The sequence below is a fragment of the Tyto alba genome, unplaced genomic scaffold (genome assembly GCF_018691265.1).
Source record: "Tyto alba isolate M040663 unplaced genomic scaffold, T.alba_DEE_v4.0 Super-Scaffold_2, whole genome shotgun sequence".
NCBI lineage: Eukaryota > Metazoa > Chordata > Aves > Strigiformes > Tytonidae > Tyto > Tyto alba.
Window position 1 is genome coordinate 21,085,581 of NW_024881282.1, and position 15,998 is coordinate 21,101,578.

The 15,998-nt window shown below is 38.6% G+C and overlaps 1 protein-coding gene across 1 annotated transcript in view; it reads right to left on the reverse strand.

The window, feature by feature from the left end:
* The window catches only part of LOC104366465 (mitochondrial intermediate peptidase), a 79,719-nt gene that overhangs the window by 52,359 nt on the left and 11,362 nt on the right, over positions 1 to 15,998 (reverse strand). The window contains exons 7-10 of the mRNA XM_042792969.1: positions 12,969 to 13,125; positions 12,497 to 12,545; positions 11,787 to 11,847; positions 11,053 to 11,105 (exon numbers count right to left, since the gene is read on the reverse strand). Of these exons, the coding sequence (XP_042648903.1) occupies positions 11,053 to 11,105; positions 11,787 to 11,847; positions 12,497 to 12,545; positions 12,969 to 13,125 (320 nt within the window). The remainder of the gene's footprint in view (positions 1 to 11,052; positions 11,106 to 11,786; positions 11,848 to 12,496; positions 12,546 to 12,968; positions 13,126 to 15,998) is intronic.

Here is a 15,998-nt window from a genome sequence, read left to right on the forward strand (position 1 = left end):
GCAATATCACAGGAGTTACAAAGTGTTTAAAATATGATAATATAATGCAATTTTAATAATCGGATTATAACAGTGAATAACACACTTCAAAATTATTATTGGGTACTGAAAAAATCCTGCTACTCCAGGAAGTGGATACCACGTCTTCAAAAATCTTTCTCTAACACCAGTCTATACCCACTAAGCTGTTATCATTCCAGACATCAAAGCACAGATTTAATTCACAACTTTTGAATTTGTTCCTGCCTCATACATGAAATCTCTTTTCACAAATCAAGTAAGACTAACTATCACTGAAGAAAGTCTAACCCCAAACTTCCACCGAGTCCAGGAAAACTTTCTCTTTGGGCTTATTTAAGAACAGAAATTAGCCAAAACCTCAGCTATTTGAAGCTGGTATCTTATAATAAAAAACTCTGTTTCTGGAATTAATAGATGATCTTGTCTTTCAGTAGCAACAGCAAGCATGTGACTCTCTTCTGAGCCCCCATCTTCAAGATTTAATGCTACTCACTGCAGAATGAAAGGTGTAATACTAGATAAGATTAGAGGACAATGGGGAAAAGGGAAGAAATTAATTTAACACACTTGAATCTTTCCCAGAAAAAGAATACTCGGTGAGCAGAACAGGAAATCCTAGAATCTCTCCTAGATCTGTAAAACTGATGTCTGGCTGGAGGGTGTGGGTGGAAAAGTATTTAAAAGAGTTTACAGACAAATTACATGTTCCCTTACTGAAGATTCTTGGTTGATTCCAGGCACCCAAACGGTAGCAGCCATTAGCAACTTCATCATTTCCAGATGACAAGAAAAAAGCATCTGTTTGCTAGCAAATGATTACCCAACCTCAGTTATCCACAGCTTCATCACCTTAGTGAAACTGCGAGAATAAAACATTTCCCAGGCACAGTATTTCAGTGTTCAAATTCATGCTAATCTAAAACACCGTAGCACAACTTCCTGGCAGCAATGGGGACTGTGATTCTGATAGCAAGCCAAACTTCCTTTCCTCAGCCCTTTGAATGAAATTTCTAATGCTCTTCAAGGGTCTCAGGTTGTACCTTCAAAACACTCTCTGACAGGCCAGGTAATCTAAAAGACCACATAAAACTCCAAGATGAAGACTTCCATCAATATATTCCTTTAGCACTTTAAACTGCCCTGTAACATAGATAGAGATTTTCTGTGTAGGATGCAGAGCCTTTCTGAGGGCTGATCCAAAATGGTACAATTAATTTCTCCTGAAGATAAAGGGAAAACTCACAGTTTGGCGTGTTCTATCTCAGGTGTATGGTGTTTGATATTTTTTTTTTTTTAAATGAAACCAAGTGTATTTGAAAATGCACAAAGCAGCCTCCCAACAAAACCTTACCAAAACAAGACATTCCACAGCACATACTTCTTTATTGATAGAATAAAAGGGCAAAAACTTTAGTTAATGAATTAAATGCTAGTGACTGACCCTATACAAAAGGGTACAGAATTTCCAAATTACTACAGCATAGCCTGCCCCAGAACTGCTCATCGGTCAGAGCAAAGCAATCTTCATCATCTATATGCTAATAACTGTTGATGACCCTCCTGTACATATAATTATTTTTATTATGCTACCTGTCAAAGTAGCAGCCATTCTAAGAATCACTTCATGCATTATTTTCAAGCTGTTATCAACTGTGGGCTTGGATAGTTGTTTAGCTTTGTTCCTTCTATTTAAAACAAATAGTAAAAAATTCAAATAAAGCTGCAAGAAACAGTTGCTTTAATGTGAGCACACTCTTTGGCAGGCTTCCGCTGCATTTATTGGGCCTAATTACAATTTTTATCTCCAACGGGAAATGCATTCAAGTATTTTTCGGGAAAAGAAATCGGAAGGGAAGTTATTACAACCCATACTGAACTGTGCTAAAAGGCATTCTGCTACCAGTAAAATATCTGCTAAGGGTTACTGCTGCTAGCAAGAAAGGTTAATGTTCTGGAGACAGACAGCTAAAGTCTACGTCGGACACCAATTGGGACTCCATTTGGTGACAAATGCAGAGAAGTGCCTGAAGACAGATTTTCTTATATGCTGTAATTTGCAGCTTGCTTGCTGCACCAGCTGAGCAGACAGGCAGAATTCAATGGGGAGGATGATGCACACGCCATACTAATGTCACCAGCAGAACATTGTACTGCTGTCTCCAAAGCTGGCAAATAACATGGAAACATAGTTACAGCTCTTCCTAAGGAAGAAAAAGGATTCAGGTCAGCTAAGCAAGCCAGGGGAAGAATCAAACATCCCGTCTGAATACCCTTCCACTTAAAATGTGAGTTCTGGACCCCAGCAAGGTGATTCAGAGTGCTTCAGATAGGCACCTGGGATGCCTATGTCACCAGAGAAAGGCAGACACAAATATAATGCCACTCTCAGGCCTAGCAAGGTACCAACTAGAGCTGACTAGCAGAAGTCTTGAGCTCAGCTACAAGCTTGTGCTCCTCTCTGGAACTCAGGCTTCCCTGTCTGGGCAGCATGTTGTCTACCTGAATCTCACAAGAGGATGAACAGCACAGCCTTTTCCATGGCAAGGTGCCTTTCAAAATGCAGGCAAAGCAAATAGAAGAATGGTCTGACGAACCACAACAGAACTTTGCAGAGAACCGCATACTCCAGTCAAAAAGTCATCTTAACATAGAACCTTGCCCCAGGGCATCCAAGGTCAAAAAAACAGGTATAGATTGATTTTTGATACTTGAAGTGCTGCAAAAAGTTTTCCCAACTACCCTTGAGCTTGAGCACATAAATTTTCTTAAGCCCTTATGTGAAACTTAAAGGATCTGAATGCATGTCTGGAAGAGCAGGAAAAGGAAATACCAAAATTTCTATCCATTACAGACATATACGCTGGAAAACACAATTACTAATCTAAAAGATGACTTCCTTAAATCAAGAAGGCATTTTTACATGACTAGATATTTAACAAAAAAAAAAAAAAAAAAAAAAGATTGCTTTTAGTTTAGATGTAGGAAATATATTACATTTAGGTAAAAAAATAAAGGACAGCAGTATATAAATTTCACTCAGAATAAAGCAGAAATGACATCAACCATATACACAGGAACTCATCTACAGTGGAAAAGAATATTTTTCTCTGCACCAAACTTTCACTTAGCTACTTTAACTTAAAAAAACAAAATCGAGAATCAAAAGTAGGCCCTTTTATTGTAATAACGAACCTTAAATTATTTTGTTGTTCCCATAGAATTGCATAACTCATATGCTTAAATGTCCAAACCTAGAAGCACAAATACAAACAGAAGAAGTTTGTTCTGCTTTCATTTTGTCTTAAAATGCATTCCAATAACTTAATTCACTCTGAACATCTGATTTCAAAAGCCAAAGTATTTATAACAAAGCCCAGGAAAGAACGAAAATTTTCTTATGTACTTTATGTCAGAATATAAACTCAGAAACTTTACAAAGAGCAACCTCAGTACCCTCCTAAAGAAAGTAGAAATATCAAAGAAAACAGTAGTTTCTTTGATGTAAATTCCTGCTTTATATTAAAGCATAAACTATGTTAAAAAATCCAGACACCTTACTTTTACAGTATGTAGCCCAGCACTATTTTTAAAATAAGTAATGTAGCCAAACCAATTTAAAAACCAATTTTAACAAGTTAACTGACACAATGAGGTTTGGTTATTCTTCAAGAACAGCAGGCTTCAAACAAAAAGGCTGTGTCCCTGTAAAGAACAAAGATGTAGTATGTGATTATAAATAATTATTTCTAAGCTTGTATGACTTCACTAAGTCTAGATAAAATGCAGACTTCTAAAATCACTTTCATTTAAACTATATATTTGAAAGGAAACTAAGACTTTTGTGTAGTATGACTTCCATTTATTCTATTAAGAATGATTTTTACAAACTTGGACATTAGGGATATTTGAGTAAGGATCACTGTTCTTCAGAACATGAGCATTCGGACTCTTAACAATTGCAAATTAGCTGCTTGACAAGAATTCTTATCAGTGGCTATTAAATGTAGTCCCTGATATACCTTGACTTTTTTTTTTTTTTTTAAGAAAAATTATTATCCTGTTGATGTCGACAAAAATACAGAACACTAAGTTAACTAACTCAAATAAAACAGATTCTGTCAAAGCTTTCAAAGAAACTTGAAAAAAATCTTGTTAGTGGAAGATAAAAGTGAGATGAACCCCTCAGGTTAACTTGAAGAGATCAAGACAATGAAAACCCCTTCCAATTTTCACTACACGCTAGACTATGAAATTTAATTCTTTACCTGAAGGGAGACTCTTAACCATGATTTATAGAAGACTCTGGATTTCTTAAAAATAATACTACTACTAATAATAATAGAAAGTCTTTGTACTCTCATCAACCATAAACTAGCACCTGTATCTCACGTTCCTTTTTTTCCTTTCTGTTAATTGTACTTCATGGAATATTTTGGAGGAGGTCGGGGGTAATTCGAAATATTGGTTTGGTATCAGCACTGTACACAACTTTTAGATTTGGCTTTGTTTGCAAATCAACAACAATTTCTTTGTCTTTCCACAATGTTTTGAATAAAAAAATATTTCTTGAAACTTGAATTCTGCTTCACAGCAAGCCTTTTTAATAACTTTCAGGTTTTCCTCCAAAAAGCTTAATACACTACCTTAGTGACTGGTTAAGTTAGATGGACTTTCCACACCTACACGAGTTCATTTAATATAAGGCATGCTTTCCACTGCTTGTAAACCAATAGTTATAGAAAGCTTTCCTTCTCTGTGAGCAATTTGGTCAAGAGACTTCCTGGTTCTTTTTAAATTTTGCATTATTTTTCCACTTCAGCTTTCAATTTCAACTGACACTTTTCTCACATATTCAACAAAGGGTCTGGGTTATTTTTCAACAGGGTGTTCCCAATACAGAACACTCTTTCCTAAAACTAATTTAAGAAAAAGCAGCTATAAACAAGTTTGTTTACAAGTAAATTTCAAACCTTAACATTAGTTGCAGCTTTTAGCAACTTTAGAAACATCCAGAGTCATGCTTAGGTAGCTTGGTATTGTCCCTACCCCTCTGAAAAAATAAAAATTCTGCTCACTCTCCCCTGAAGGCAGCAGCCTATGTACAGTCACAACAAGAAAGGAGATATTCCTAATTTCTGCTCAACTGGTCACCTCAAGATCCAAAACACTTGCAGTTGCTTAGTGGCTTTTCTTACCCACCCAGCAGGAAACTGATTTATTTTGGCATTGATTTGTTTATCTCCAAGGCCAGTCTTACTTATTTCCGCAGTCCCGAAGAGATGGACCAGCACAGAGTGCAATACCCTCCAGGCACATCCCAGTTGCAAGTTGAATAAAATCGTTGCCATTTTGGAAAAAATTCCCAACAGTCACTTATAGTCAGAGAAGTCAGCCCAGCCTGATAAGCAGCAAAGGTTAGGGAAACAGGAGTCAACACCAAATACACTAAACTGACCACTGACAATTCGCAAGAACAGCTCTGTGCCTCCATCAGAAGTGGCTTAAGGACAGTCAATCCCACCTTTGAGGCAAGTAGTTGACCTCAAAAGGTCCCTTCCAGAGTTTGTTTGTTTTGTTTTGTTTTTTTTTTTTTAATGACCTAGAAGATGTCAGCAAGGCTACTACATCTTTGCAAGATCGGGGCCTTGAGAATTATTTATAAATGCAGCTGTACTTACTGCGAATAATGGGATTTAATTAATACTATGGTACTTGCCTGCACTAAAACTCAACAGAATGATTTTTATAATATACATATTAGACATCTTCTTACTTGTTAGAGGCTGAAGCATGTTCTAGCATTCACTGTTTTATTATCCTTAGCCTGCCAAAATTCTTGAGGTTCTCCTAATTACTCTATCTTCTTTTAAGCTACTACTACCATGTATTTCAGACTTTTGTCTCCAGTTTCTCTTAAATGTACATTTATACTGACATCTATTTTCTCTGACATTTAAACTATAGCTACAAAAACATTACAAACATTACACTGTTGTAAATGTGGGCTTAAAGCCAGAGAGGCTACTTAACATGATTTAAAATTAAAAAAAAAAAAAAAAAAAAAAAAAGTAGTAAACTATTCTGTTGCCATCAATGGGAGACTTTTGAAATAGGATAAGTAGGATCAAGTTTCCAGGGAAAAGACTTGGTGAAAGCTGACAAAAACAAAATTATCGTGGCTAAATTTACAGAAAGGAAAATGTATTCTGTGAATTATGTCTGGAGCTCCTCCTGCTGTTCAATTTACAAAACAGCAGAAATGGTCGGTTACAACTGTAGAAGCAAAGTGAAAATAAAGGCAACCAGATATGACAGCAAATATTAAATTCAATAGTCCAGATGCATGTTAATATCCTACATTCTTCAGAAGTAAATATCCAGCTCTTAAAACTAATTATAAGGAATCTAATGAAGGATTTGTTTCCATAATCCTGTACTAATTTTGCATAAACACATATTTGGAATATAAAATACATAAATACATTTAAAATATACAACATATAGATGTAAAACAGACATATTAAAGTAAGTCATGAGTCTCAGTGTCATTTGAGACAAACTGATGTAGCTGGTCAAAATCTAGAGAACTAAAGAAGCAAAAATCACATCAGGATCGCATTGTCTAATGTTTGCTCACAACATTTCTGTTTGCAAATGTAGTCGTATAGACCATAATAGGAAACAGTAAACCATTTCCAACAGACATAGACACTGTCCCATCTAATATCTCTTGCACACCTTACCGGTGCATGTGCAACATACTAGAATGTTGCTAAATTACTCAATCAATAAATGATATTGCTGTAGCCTCTCGCTTTATATGTAGGTTTGTAAAGATAATCTCCATCTTATGTAGCTGACAATATCCAGGAAACTACAGTTCTGTACATCAGCTGGAACAACAGTGACCACAGTAATCAAAAAGAAATACCCACAAGCATACATTTGCTTCCCTTTCAACAAAAACTAAGCAGAAAAAAAAACCAAATTCCTAACAATACAGATATCCCACACACAAACTACTACGGAATCCCAAAACATGACAAAAATGTAATCCATGCACTGCATGCAGCACTATTACGAATAGGACCATGGCATTTCTGTAAAAGACATAAAGCTAAAAGTAAATTTATTCCAAAAAAGAGAAGTCATTGAAGAACAAAATAACTAATCTACTAAACAAAGAATACTAAGAACAGGAGAAACGCATGACACGCAAAGATATCTTGCACAAAAACATGTTTTTGTCATTACATGATGCAAAAACGCAAAATAAAATAGGATATAATAAGTAAAAATTATTTATTTCTCTTATAAGTAAATAAAATGAAACATGATCTGATTAAAAAAAAAAAAAAAATAAAACAAAAAGAAACAAACAAACAAGAGTAAATTATTTTCCCAGTGAAGAAAAAAAAAATCCAAAAACAAAACCAAGGAAAACAATGTCACTTTTCCTTAGAGACATTACCTACTGCTGTAAGATAATTGGCTCAGTTACAAAAAGACTAATAACAAATAGCCAAAAGTCAAACTCCTCCTAGTATGAAGCTTTGTGACAGATATGGTTCTCCCAGCTACAAAAGCACTGAACTGAACATACCATAGCATCCAAGAGGCTTTCAAGAAAAGATGTGGTCAAACAGAAGTAGAAATACAAGATAGAGGATAGTGAATTCACATTTACATAGTCAGTAAGTGGCACACAGAACACGTTTAGGGCACAGACATGACAAGGTATATTCTTGTCCTCTGTTTTTTGTATGACTGCTCTTTGACTAGTTTCAGTCATAAAGCACAGCCACTGATACTGTGCAGTGGAAAACTAAGTTTTACTTTTCAGGGCTGACTAGCCAGTATCCAACACCCTGTTAAATGCCTGCAATATGGGCAGAATGAATGTAAAGCATTGTTAAGTCACTGCCAGATCAAAAACTTTTCCCAAAGGCAGTCCACTATCAAGAAAACAGGCCAGTGAAAGACCTAAGACCTTGGTTTTTAGCGAAACACTGCTGCACACAATGGAGATGAAAACTACTTTTCCTTTCCTGTCTTGTAGATGCTTGTGTTCCTGCCAGAAAAAAATACCCCTGCCCAAACTGGAGGAAGAAAAAGGTTGGACTCCAATCCTGCATTGTAATCTGGGAGGTCTGTCATGGGTTGAGCCTGGCTGGCAGCCCAACACCACTCAGCCAATCTCTCTCCCTTCTCTTCCGGCAATAAGAGGGTCAGAGAGCCAGGCGTGAGGTTTGAGATAGGACTGGGAGGGGCAGATCACCCTTTATGGTCACGAGCAAAAGGCAGACTCGTTAGGGGAAGAAAAAAAGAACATACATTTATTACAGACACTAACAACAACACTTAACAGAGCAGGACAGTGAGAAGCATTGCCACGTCTTGAGAACACCTTCCCCCCACCCCTCCCTTCTTCCCGGGCTCAGCTCTGCTCCCAGTATCTCTACCTCCTCCCCCCAGCAGTGCAGGGGCAGGGAATGGGGGGGTGCAGTCAGTGCTGCTGCTTCTTCCATCTTCGGTGGGGGGAGCTTCTGGAACTTCTCCCCCTGCTCCATCGTGGTCCCCCTCTCACAGCAGACAGTCCTCCACAAACTTTCTCCGACATGAGTCCTTCCCACAGGCCGCAGCGCTTCCCACACTGCTCCATTGTGCGTCACCAACTTTCTCCAACTGGATTCCCTCCCACAGGCTGCAGCCCTTCCCGAGCTGCTCCAACATGGACACCCCCATGCTGCAATCCTCCCAGCACTGAATTACAGCAGCAGGGGCTGCTTCTTCCCACAAGACCCTGGCCTTCTTCAGGCACAGCACCTTGATCATCCCGGCAAAAAAACACAGGCCATAAATCAGTGTCTGCTCCACTGCAGATCTCCATGGGTGGCAGGGGGGGCCACCCTGCCGTCTCCCCACAGGATACAGGGGGGTCTCTGCTCCGGCACACCTCCCCCCTCCTTTCTTCCTCCGCTCCTCCACTGACCTTGGTGTTCACGCAGCTGCCGCAACTCCTCCTCACAAGTCCCACTGCTCCTCACCACGTCCCTTCTTAAATACGTTATCGCAGAGGCGCAGCTGATGGGCTCAGTTTTGGTGCAGAGGTGAAGCTGACTTGGAGCTGGGGGAGCTTCGAGAAGCTTCTCACAGGGGGCCGCCCCTATAGCCCCCTGCCCTGCTACCAAAAAACCCCACCACTCACTCAACCCAGGACAGTTCCTACATAGGTTCAGGAGATTCTTCACACTGGTACAGCTTCCAGACTTGGTGCCCAAATACATAAAAAATAGCAAAGATACATTGCTAATGTCTTGGTCTGTTTTACCTGCCGCTCTCCCTTCATAAAGCTACCATGCAATTCTCAAAGTAAAGTAACTTTTACAAAGCCCCCCAAAAAGGGAAACATTTTTATTCCTGATTTCTTCCTGATGCTAAAATGAGCAGAACAATCTATTTGTGATCATCAGCACCTCAATTACAATATGGTTAGCTCCATGAGATGATCCAAGAAGGACAATAAAACAGTATCAGAACACACTCCCCCAGGAGGAGAAATAAACAAACACAGAGCCTTCTACACCTAACACTCTAACCCTTGCAGGACACACTAATTCTGAAAACAGAGAAAGACACTATAGGAAATGCAAAAAAAAATAGGATACGTAGACAACAAATTTCATCAACCCTTGACAGTAATGTTAAGCACTATGTATCAAAATGTAACTCCTGCTGTTTTGAAGATACTATACAGGCAAGGTAAAGGAGATCCATAAGCTACAAGATAATATCTTGAATGAATATGACAGTGCTCTTCCACAGAATGCTACTGACCACTGCTAAGATAGGTTTTGCAGCTGGATGAACCTTGACTCTCCTCCAGTATTACCACTACTTTGTTCCCACTTCCACAGAAGCAGGTCTGCTACCTGTCCAGTTTAAAACAAAAGCAGCCACTCCCAGGCTGTGCCACAAACAAGCAATTCACACATACACCGTGGAGTGCCATGTGCTCCAGCACCGGCTACTGGGAGCGGACCCAGCAGCTGGACATCCCTCTTCCTCCTCTGCATGACAAGTTCTGCACACCCAGGACACGAACGCTGCTGTATATACATAGCTCAGTTCTCATCTGAGCATGCAGTAGCTTAAATCAAGGCCAGTATTAGAGCTGCTGCTCATAAAACTATAACCTAAGTAACAAAGTACAAGAAAGCAGCAGAACAGCCTGGCCAACTGCTGGCCAATCCTTCCATGCCATGTCTATACTATCATAGCTTTCTGATCCAAAGTAAACTGCTACTTTAATCAGATGCATCCCATCTAAGTTTATTTAAAAACAAAAACCTACAAATCTGCAGTGAAGGAAGATTTTTCTTGTGAGAGAAGTGCAACTTTAAATTATCTTTTCCAACACAAACCTAAAAGGTCACTGCTGCTGATCTAAAAAAAGCAACATGCAGAGCTCATCTTTCAGAGCTGGCATCTCATTATGTGCAGAGGTCTTGTGCACTATTTAAGTCCATGTAGAGGATTTATTTCCCAGTCTTTGCAGGAGAGATAAGAATGAATTCTGTCCATAAACAGTAAAACAGAAGTTGCTATTTCAAGTCTGTATAAGGGGATGATAGCTGCATGTTCGGTGAGCACAACACAGTTAAAATATAAGAGAAGTTGGATTGTATTCAGTCATCAAAATTTATTTTTAAACATTACCGCAGCTCAGCTAAAAGCTAAAACCAAACCAAGAATAAGGATTTTCTAGCTGTTCTGAAACAGTTTCATCCTCATATCTTCAAAGGAGGCCAATACTTCCCCATAAAACAACAGAGGAGCTGAAAACTTCTACAGACATTCCAGCAGTAACTAAGAAATGTTACAAACTGCCCCACAAGATACTCTTTATTTTTTCATATTGAAGCACATCTTCAGAGAAGGAAATCCTGTTTACTTTGAGGACTTTATCCTTGTTGCAAGGAATGAAATAGACACTCATTTACATTACAGTCATGAACATAAGGAGCTTACCTCTCAGCACGAAGGACACCACTGTAGTAAGGGTGATCCCACGGCATCAGCTTCTGAAAGAGAATTCCAGTTTATAATTACAACAATGGACAAGTGAACCCAAAGTAAAAGTTTTGTTTCATCTGAATATTTTTGCAGTTTTGACAAGTCACAGAACTTTAAAACATGAGAAACATTCAGTGCTAAAAGCATCATCAGAAGTAGTGTCATATATCAAAACTTGAACCTTTTTTTAACATTTGCTTGAAGATGGTACTTCTTGTTCAAATCTATAATGGTCCTTCATATCAGATTTCAAAAAATACACTCAATTCAAATAAAAAGATAAACCTTGTTATGTACAGAATTAGGATATATAACTGGACATGCATCTAACCTAAAGTACAGCCTTTATTTTTCAAATGAATCAGTTAATTCAAAACAAAGTCATGTTCACTTTGACCACTTTCTGTTTTGGTTATCTCAGTATCATTTTGTATAAACCAACAGTTATCTCACACTCAGTACTTGTTTTTTATACAAATAGCAGCTAAGCAGTCAAACAGCATTTGAAGCCAGAAGACAAAAAGTTTCTCTTTAATTATGCTACGTATTGTACACTAAAATAGAGTTAATTGTTCTTGTAGAACAAGGTTAGCTTATACTGTATTGTTCTTGTAGAACAAGGTTAGCTTATATTTTGGGTTTTTTTTTTTTAAACAAAACAGAAAACCACATATAAAAATTTAACTTACTGAATTCTGAGGGTTGAGTTTCATTTTCGTCTTTGTCATCATTTCAAAATCTTTTTGAGTTCTGAAAAATATTTATTATGATCAAAGTGTTAATGGATGACTTTTTGGGCAATGAAATACAGTACGCAATAATACTCCATCCTAAGAAAATGCCTATTAGAGATTATAGAGATTACCCTGTAAAATGACAGGCCCATATACTACAGTAAAAGAACTTTTTCATTCTGCTTCTGTCATTCAGGTACTTTCAAATCAAGTCACTCTTACTCTGGTTGTACACCTTCAAAGATTTTCCTTCTTACAATACACCCCATTTATACACAGCGATGAAACTGTTTTGTGCTGTGTGGAATTAAGGGAGGCAAGAAGGACAAACAGGGGAATTTGCTTACAGATGTAAAATACATGGTTGAGTATAGGATGAAGACAATGAAAGGTGTTCTTCAACACTTAAACTTGGTCTTCTTGTTTGCTGTTGTCTGCAGTTCTTGGCACATCACTTGTTGCATTCAGTCCTGGGTGTTCTCTGATCACAGATACAGAATTTATTCTAAGCCAAGAGCTCCCCTTGAATGTCTGAGAAAGTCTTGCTTTTTTTGTTTCATCAGACCATATAACAAGCAGCACTGACTGACTTCTTAGTGCACAAGTCCCTCTATTATTGAAATAAAGAGTATGGTTAGAAAAATAACTTAGTGAAAAAGACATACCTTTTAGACAACTGGTCAGAAAGCTTCTCCAGAAACTGTCTTACTGTCTCTAGAAGTAAAATGAAGGGAGTGGAATTAAGAAAGTGATTTCTTCCCTTAAAAGATGCTAAGTTTACATCAAAACATTCCAAACAAAACAAGCTCCCTTAGCACAACAAACTACTCTGTTGACCACTGTGCCATCACTTCAAGAGAATTTAGTACCACATTTATCTTGTTCCACGCTGGGATAATGCCAACTTTATAATCTAAGGAGCGAGCATTGACTCTGAACAAAAAACTGGTTCCTACTCAGTGAGTATTGCCATTTATAGAAAGCATGAGTATTGTATACAGCAAAAATGTAACTGCAGTAAGATACCTCATTGGAATAAGTATATATAAACTTGGCAAAAGAAGCTAAGAACTTTTGACCTCAGACCTAACGCAGTGCATTTGTTTTTCAGCATGTCCTTCCACACATGCCTTATACCTGGATTTTTGGCCATCGTTCCCTGAAGAGCCCTGTGGGCAAAGGTGTCATATCCAACCAACTGTGCCAGACTGTTTCGGCTAGCAAGCAATTCTTCTAAACGGCTCAACTGCTCAGCATTTGGATAAAGAAAAATCTTGTAAGCAGCTTCTCGCACCTAAAACAAACAAAAAAATAAAAAGGTCACATTACTACAGTGCAATTTTTAAGGGAAACGATGCAGTTGAAAATCTGGCATTGCATTACAGCTGTATTTTCTGGTATTGTTGATAAAAGGCCTAAAGCTTTTTAACAATAGTAATTACAACTGCCTGACAATTATGGGTCTCTTATCCATTAAAGATGGAATGAGGAAATGCAATGAGACAACCTAACAGATCAAGACTGCCAAAAAGGCTCCTGTTCTCTATTGCTGTCAATGGTCTCCTCTCTGCTCTGCTTCCCTCCTTCTGCCAACATCTGTGCTTCTCAGACCACTCTGTGGGCTGTCTTAACTCACTAAAACTTCTGAAAATAAACCCAAAGAAAGCCAAATTGTTCTCTGCATGTCAGTCAAGCTGGCTTTTGGAAGGATCTGATAAGAACCAGAGACAGGGTCGGGGAGAGAAAAAAAAAAGGAAGAAAAAAGCCTTATTTCTTTTGAAGTATCAAGCTATTAGTCTGCCCATCTGCCCACAGACAACCGGTCTTTATCCTATTTCTGGTTTGTTTGGGTTTTTTTCATAACTCTCTCTCAAAAAAAAAAAATCACATCAAGCCTCAGAAAATTTGGTAAAATGCTTTTATGTCTCACAAACCAATTGAAGATAATCTTTATTTTGTACATATGGCATAAGCTTAAGCAATCCAGCCAACAACTTATGCTTCTCTTCATTTGAAATAAGCTTCTCTCTTGGATAATATATCCAACAAGAATGCAGGTCCTGGATTTATAAAAAATCTGACTATAATAATTCACAAGTCATTTCGTACCTGTTCTGTTCCACCAGGCTTTCATTTTTTAAAAAGCAAATAAAATAAGTTATATTATTCCTTGAACATGGTTCAGCAGTGCGCCAGCACAGGCCAACAGCATACTGAGCTCTATTAGAAAGAGTACAGCCATCTGGTCCACGGATGTGATTGCTTCCCTCTACTTGGTACTGTCCAGACTAGATTTGGGGTACAGTGTCCGGACTTGGGTTCCACAGGACACTGACATACTGGAGTGGGTCCAGCACAGGGCCACCAAGATGTTTAGGGGCTGGAACACATGACACAGAATGGAGGCTGAGAGAGCTGGGTTTGTCCAGATTAAAGAAGAAAAAGCTCAAAGGAGATCTTAATCTATATCTACTTAGCAGTAGGGCATAGAGAACATGCAGCCAGGCTGCATGTGCAGGAGGTGCAGAGCAAGAGGAGGAGATGTAATGGACACAAGTTGGAAGATGAAAAATTCCAATTTGTTCTCAGGAAAAAAAAAAAAAAAAACAGTGATGGTGATCAAACAGGCTGCTCAGATAACTAATGGAATCTCCATCCTTGGAAAGTGTTCAAAACTCAACTGGACATGTCACTGAGAAACCTGGTCTACTTGATCCTGATCTGAACGGGATCAAACTCAAATTGACAAGCTCCAGAGGTCCCTTCCAACATAAATTATATGATTTCCAAAGATGTGACTCTGAGAACTGCGTTCTTTAATTGATATATTACTCATAGCTTTAATAGCAATTCTACAGATCACACTATTTTCAGAACGAGAGTTTACAGATAACATGCAATGAGTATTATTCCTTTATTTACATCCTATCAGTGCCATAATCTAATTCATTTTTAATTTCTTACAGAAAATAAACATTGGAGCTTGGGTTCTACCACAATAAGCTTTTCTTTTTTTCTTGACAAGAAAGATTTCAAAGTCACCTTGATGACTTAACTATATAGAAAGTAAAAAACAGACCACTGGTAATACACAGCTGATCCTATAGTCATACCTAAAAGACTAAGGAACCACTGTCACATTTCAAAGAGACTAAATTAATTTTCAATTTATAAACAAACTCTAACTGAATTCTCTTTAGAAAAGCATCACTAGCAATAATTAAAATGAGAATATTCAGGATAATTCAGGTTGGACGTGACCTCGGGAGGTCTCTACTCTAACCTCCTGCACAAAGCAGGGTCAGCTATGAAGTAAGAACAAGCTGCACAAAGCTTTTTCCAGCCAGGTGCCGAAACCCTGGAAACAGCACGACCCCTCTGTTTCACTGTTTCTGTATCGTCATCAGGAAGAACTTCTCCAACTGGCATTTCTCACTTCAATGTGTGTTTGTTGCCACTTGTCCTCCTGTCATGCACCACTCTGAAATATGATATCCTCATAGGTACTGGCAGGCTGCTGTCAGGGTCTCCCCAAAGTCACCTCTGTTACAGGGTGAACGAGCCCAGAGCCCTCAGCCTCTCCTCACAGTGCAAGCACTCCAGTTCCTGGCCATCTTGGTGGCCTCCGCTGAAGTCACTCCTAGAGTGACAAGTAAAGAGCTGTAATTTCTTCCTTCAGTCTCTGGCTCTGCCCCTGTTCATACAGCCCGGGAAGCTGTTGGCCTTTTTGGTGCCAGGGTCACTGCTGGCTCATGCTCAGCTTGTTGCTCACCAACCCTGTGGGCCTTTTCCACAGATGAGACCCAGACAGGCAGTCCCAGCCTGAACCGCTGCCAGAAATTCTCCCTTTCCAGATGTAGGACTTCATATTTGTCCTTCTTGAATTATATAAGGTTCCCACTGAACCATTCCCTCAGCTTCTAGGCCACTCTGAATGTCATCCCTGCCCTTCGGCATATCTTCCTCCCAATTTGCTATCACCTGAAAATCTTGTAGGCAAGCACTGTCACTTCCTCTAGGTCACTGATAAAGATGTTAGATAGAGGTCCCAAGACAAACCCCTGCAACACTATTTCATTACCATCCTTCCAGTAAAGTACAATACTTCAACCTCTAATGAGTAGTTTTTTACTGAAGTTTTTTATTTATTTGGTTGTCCACTAATCC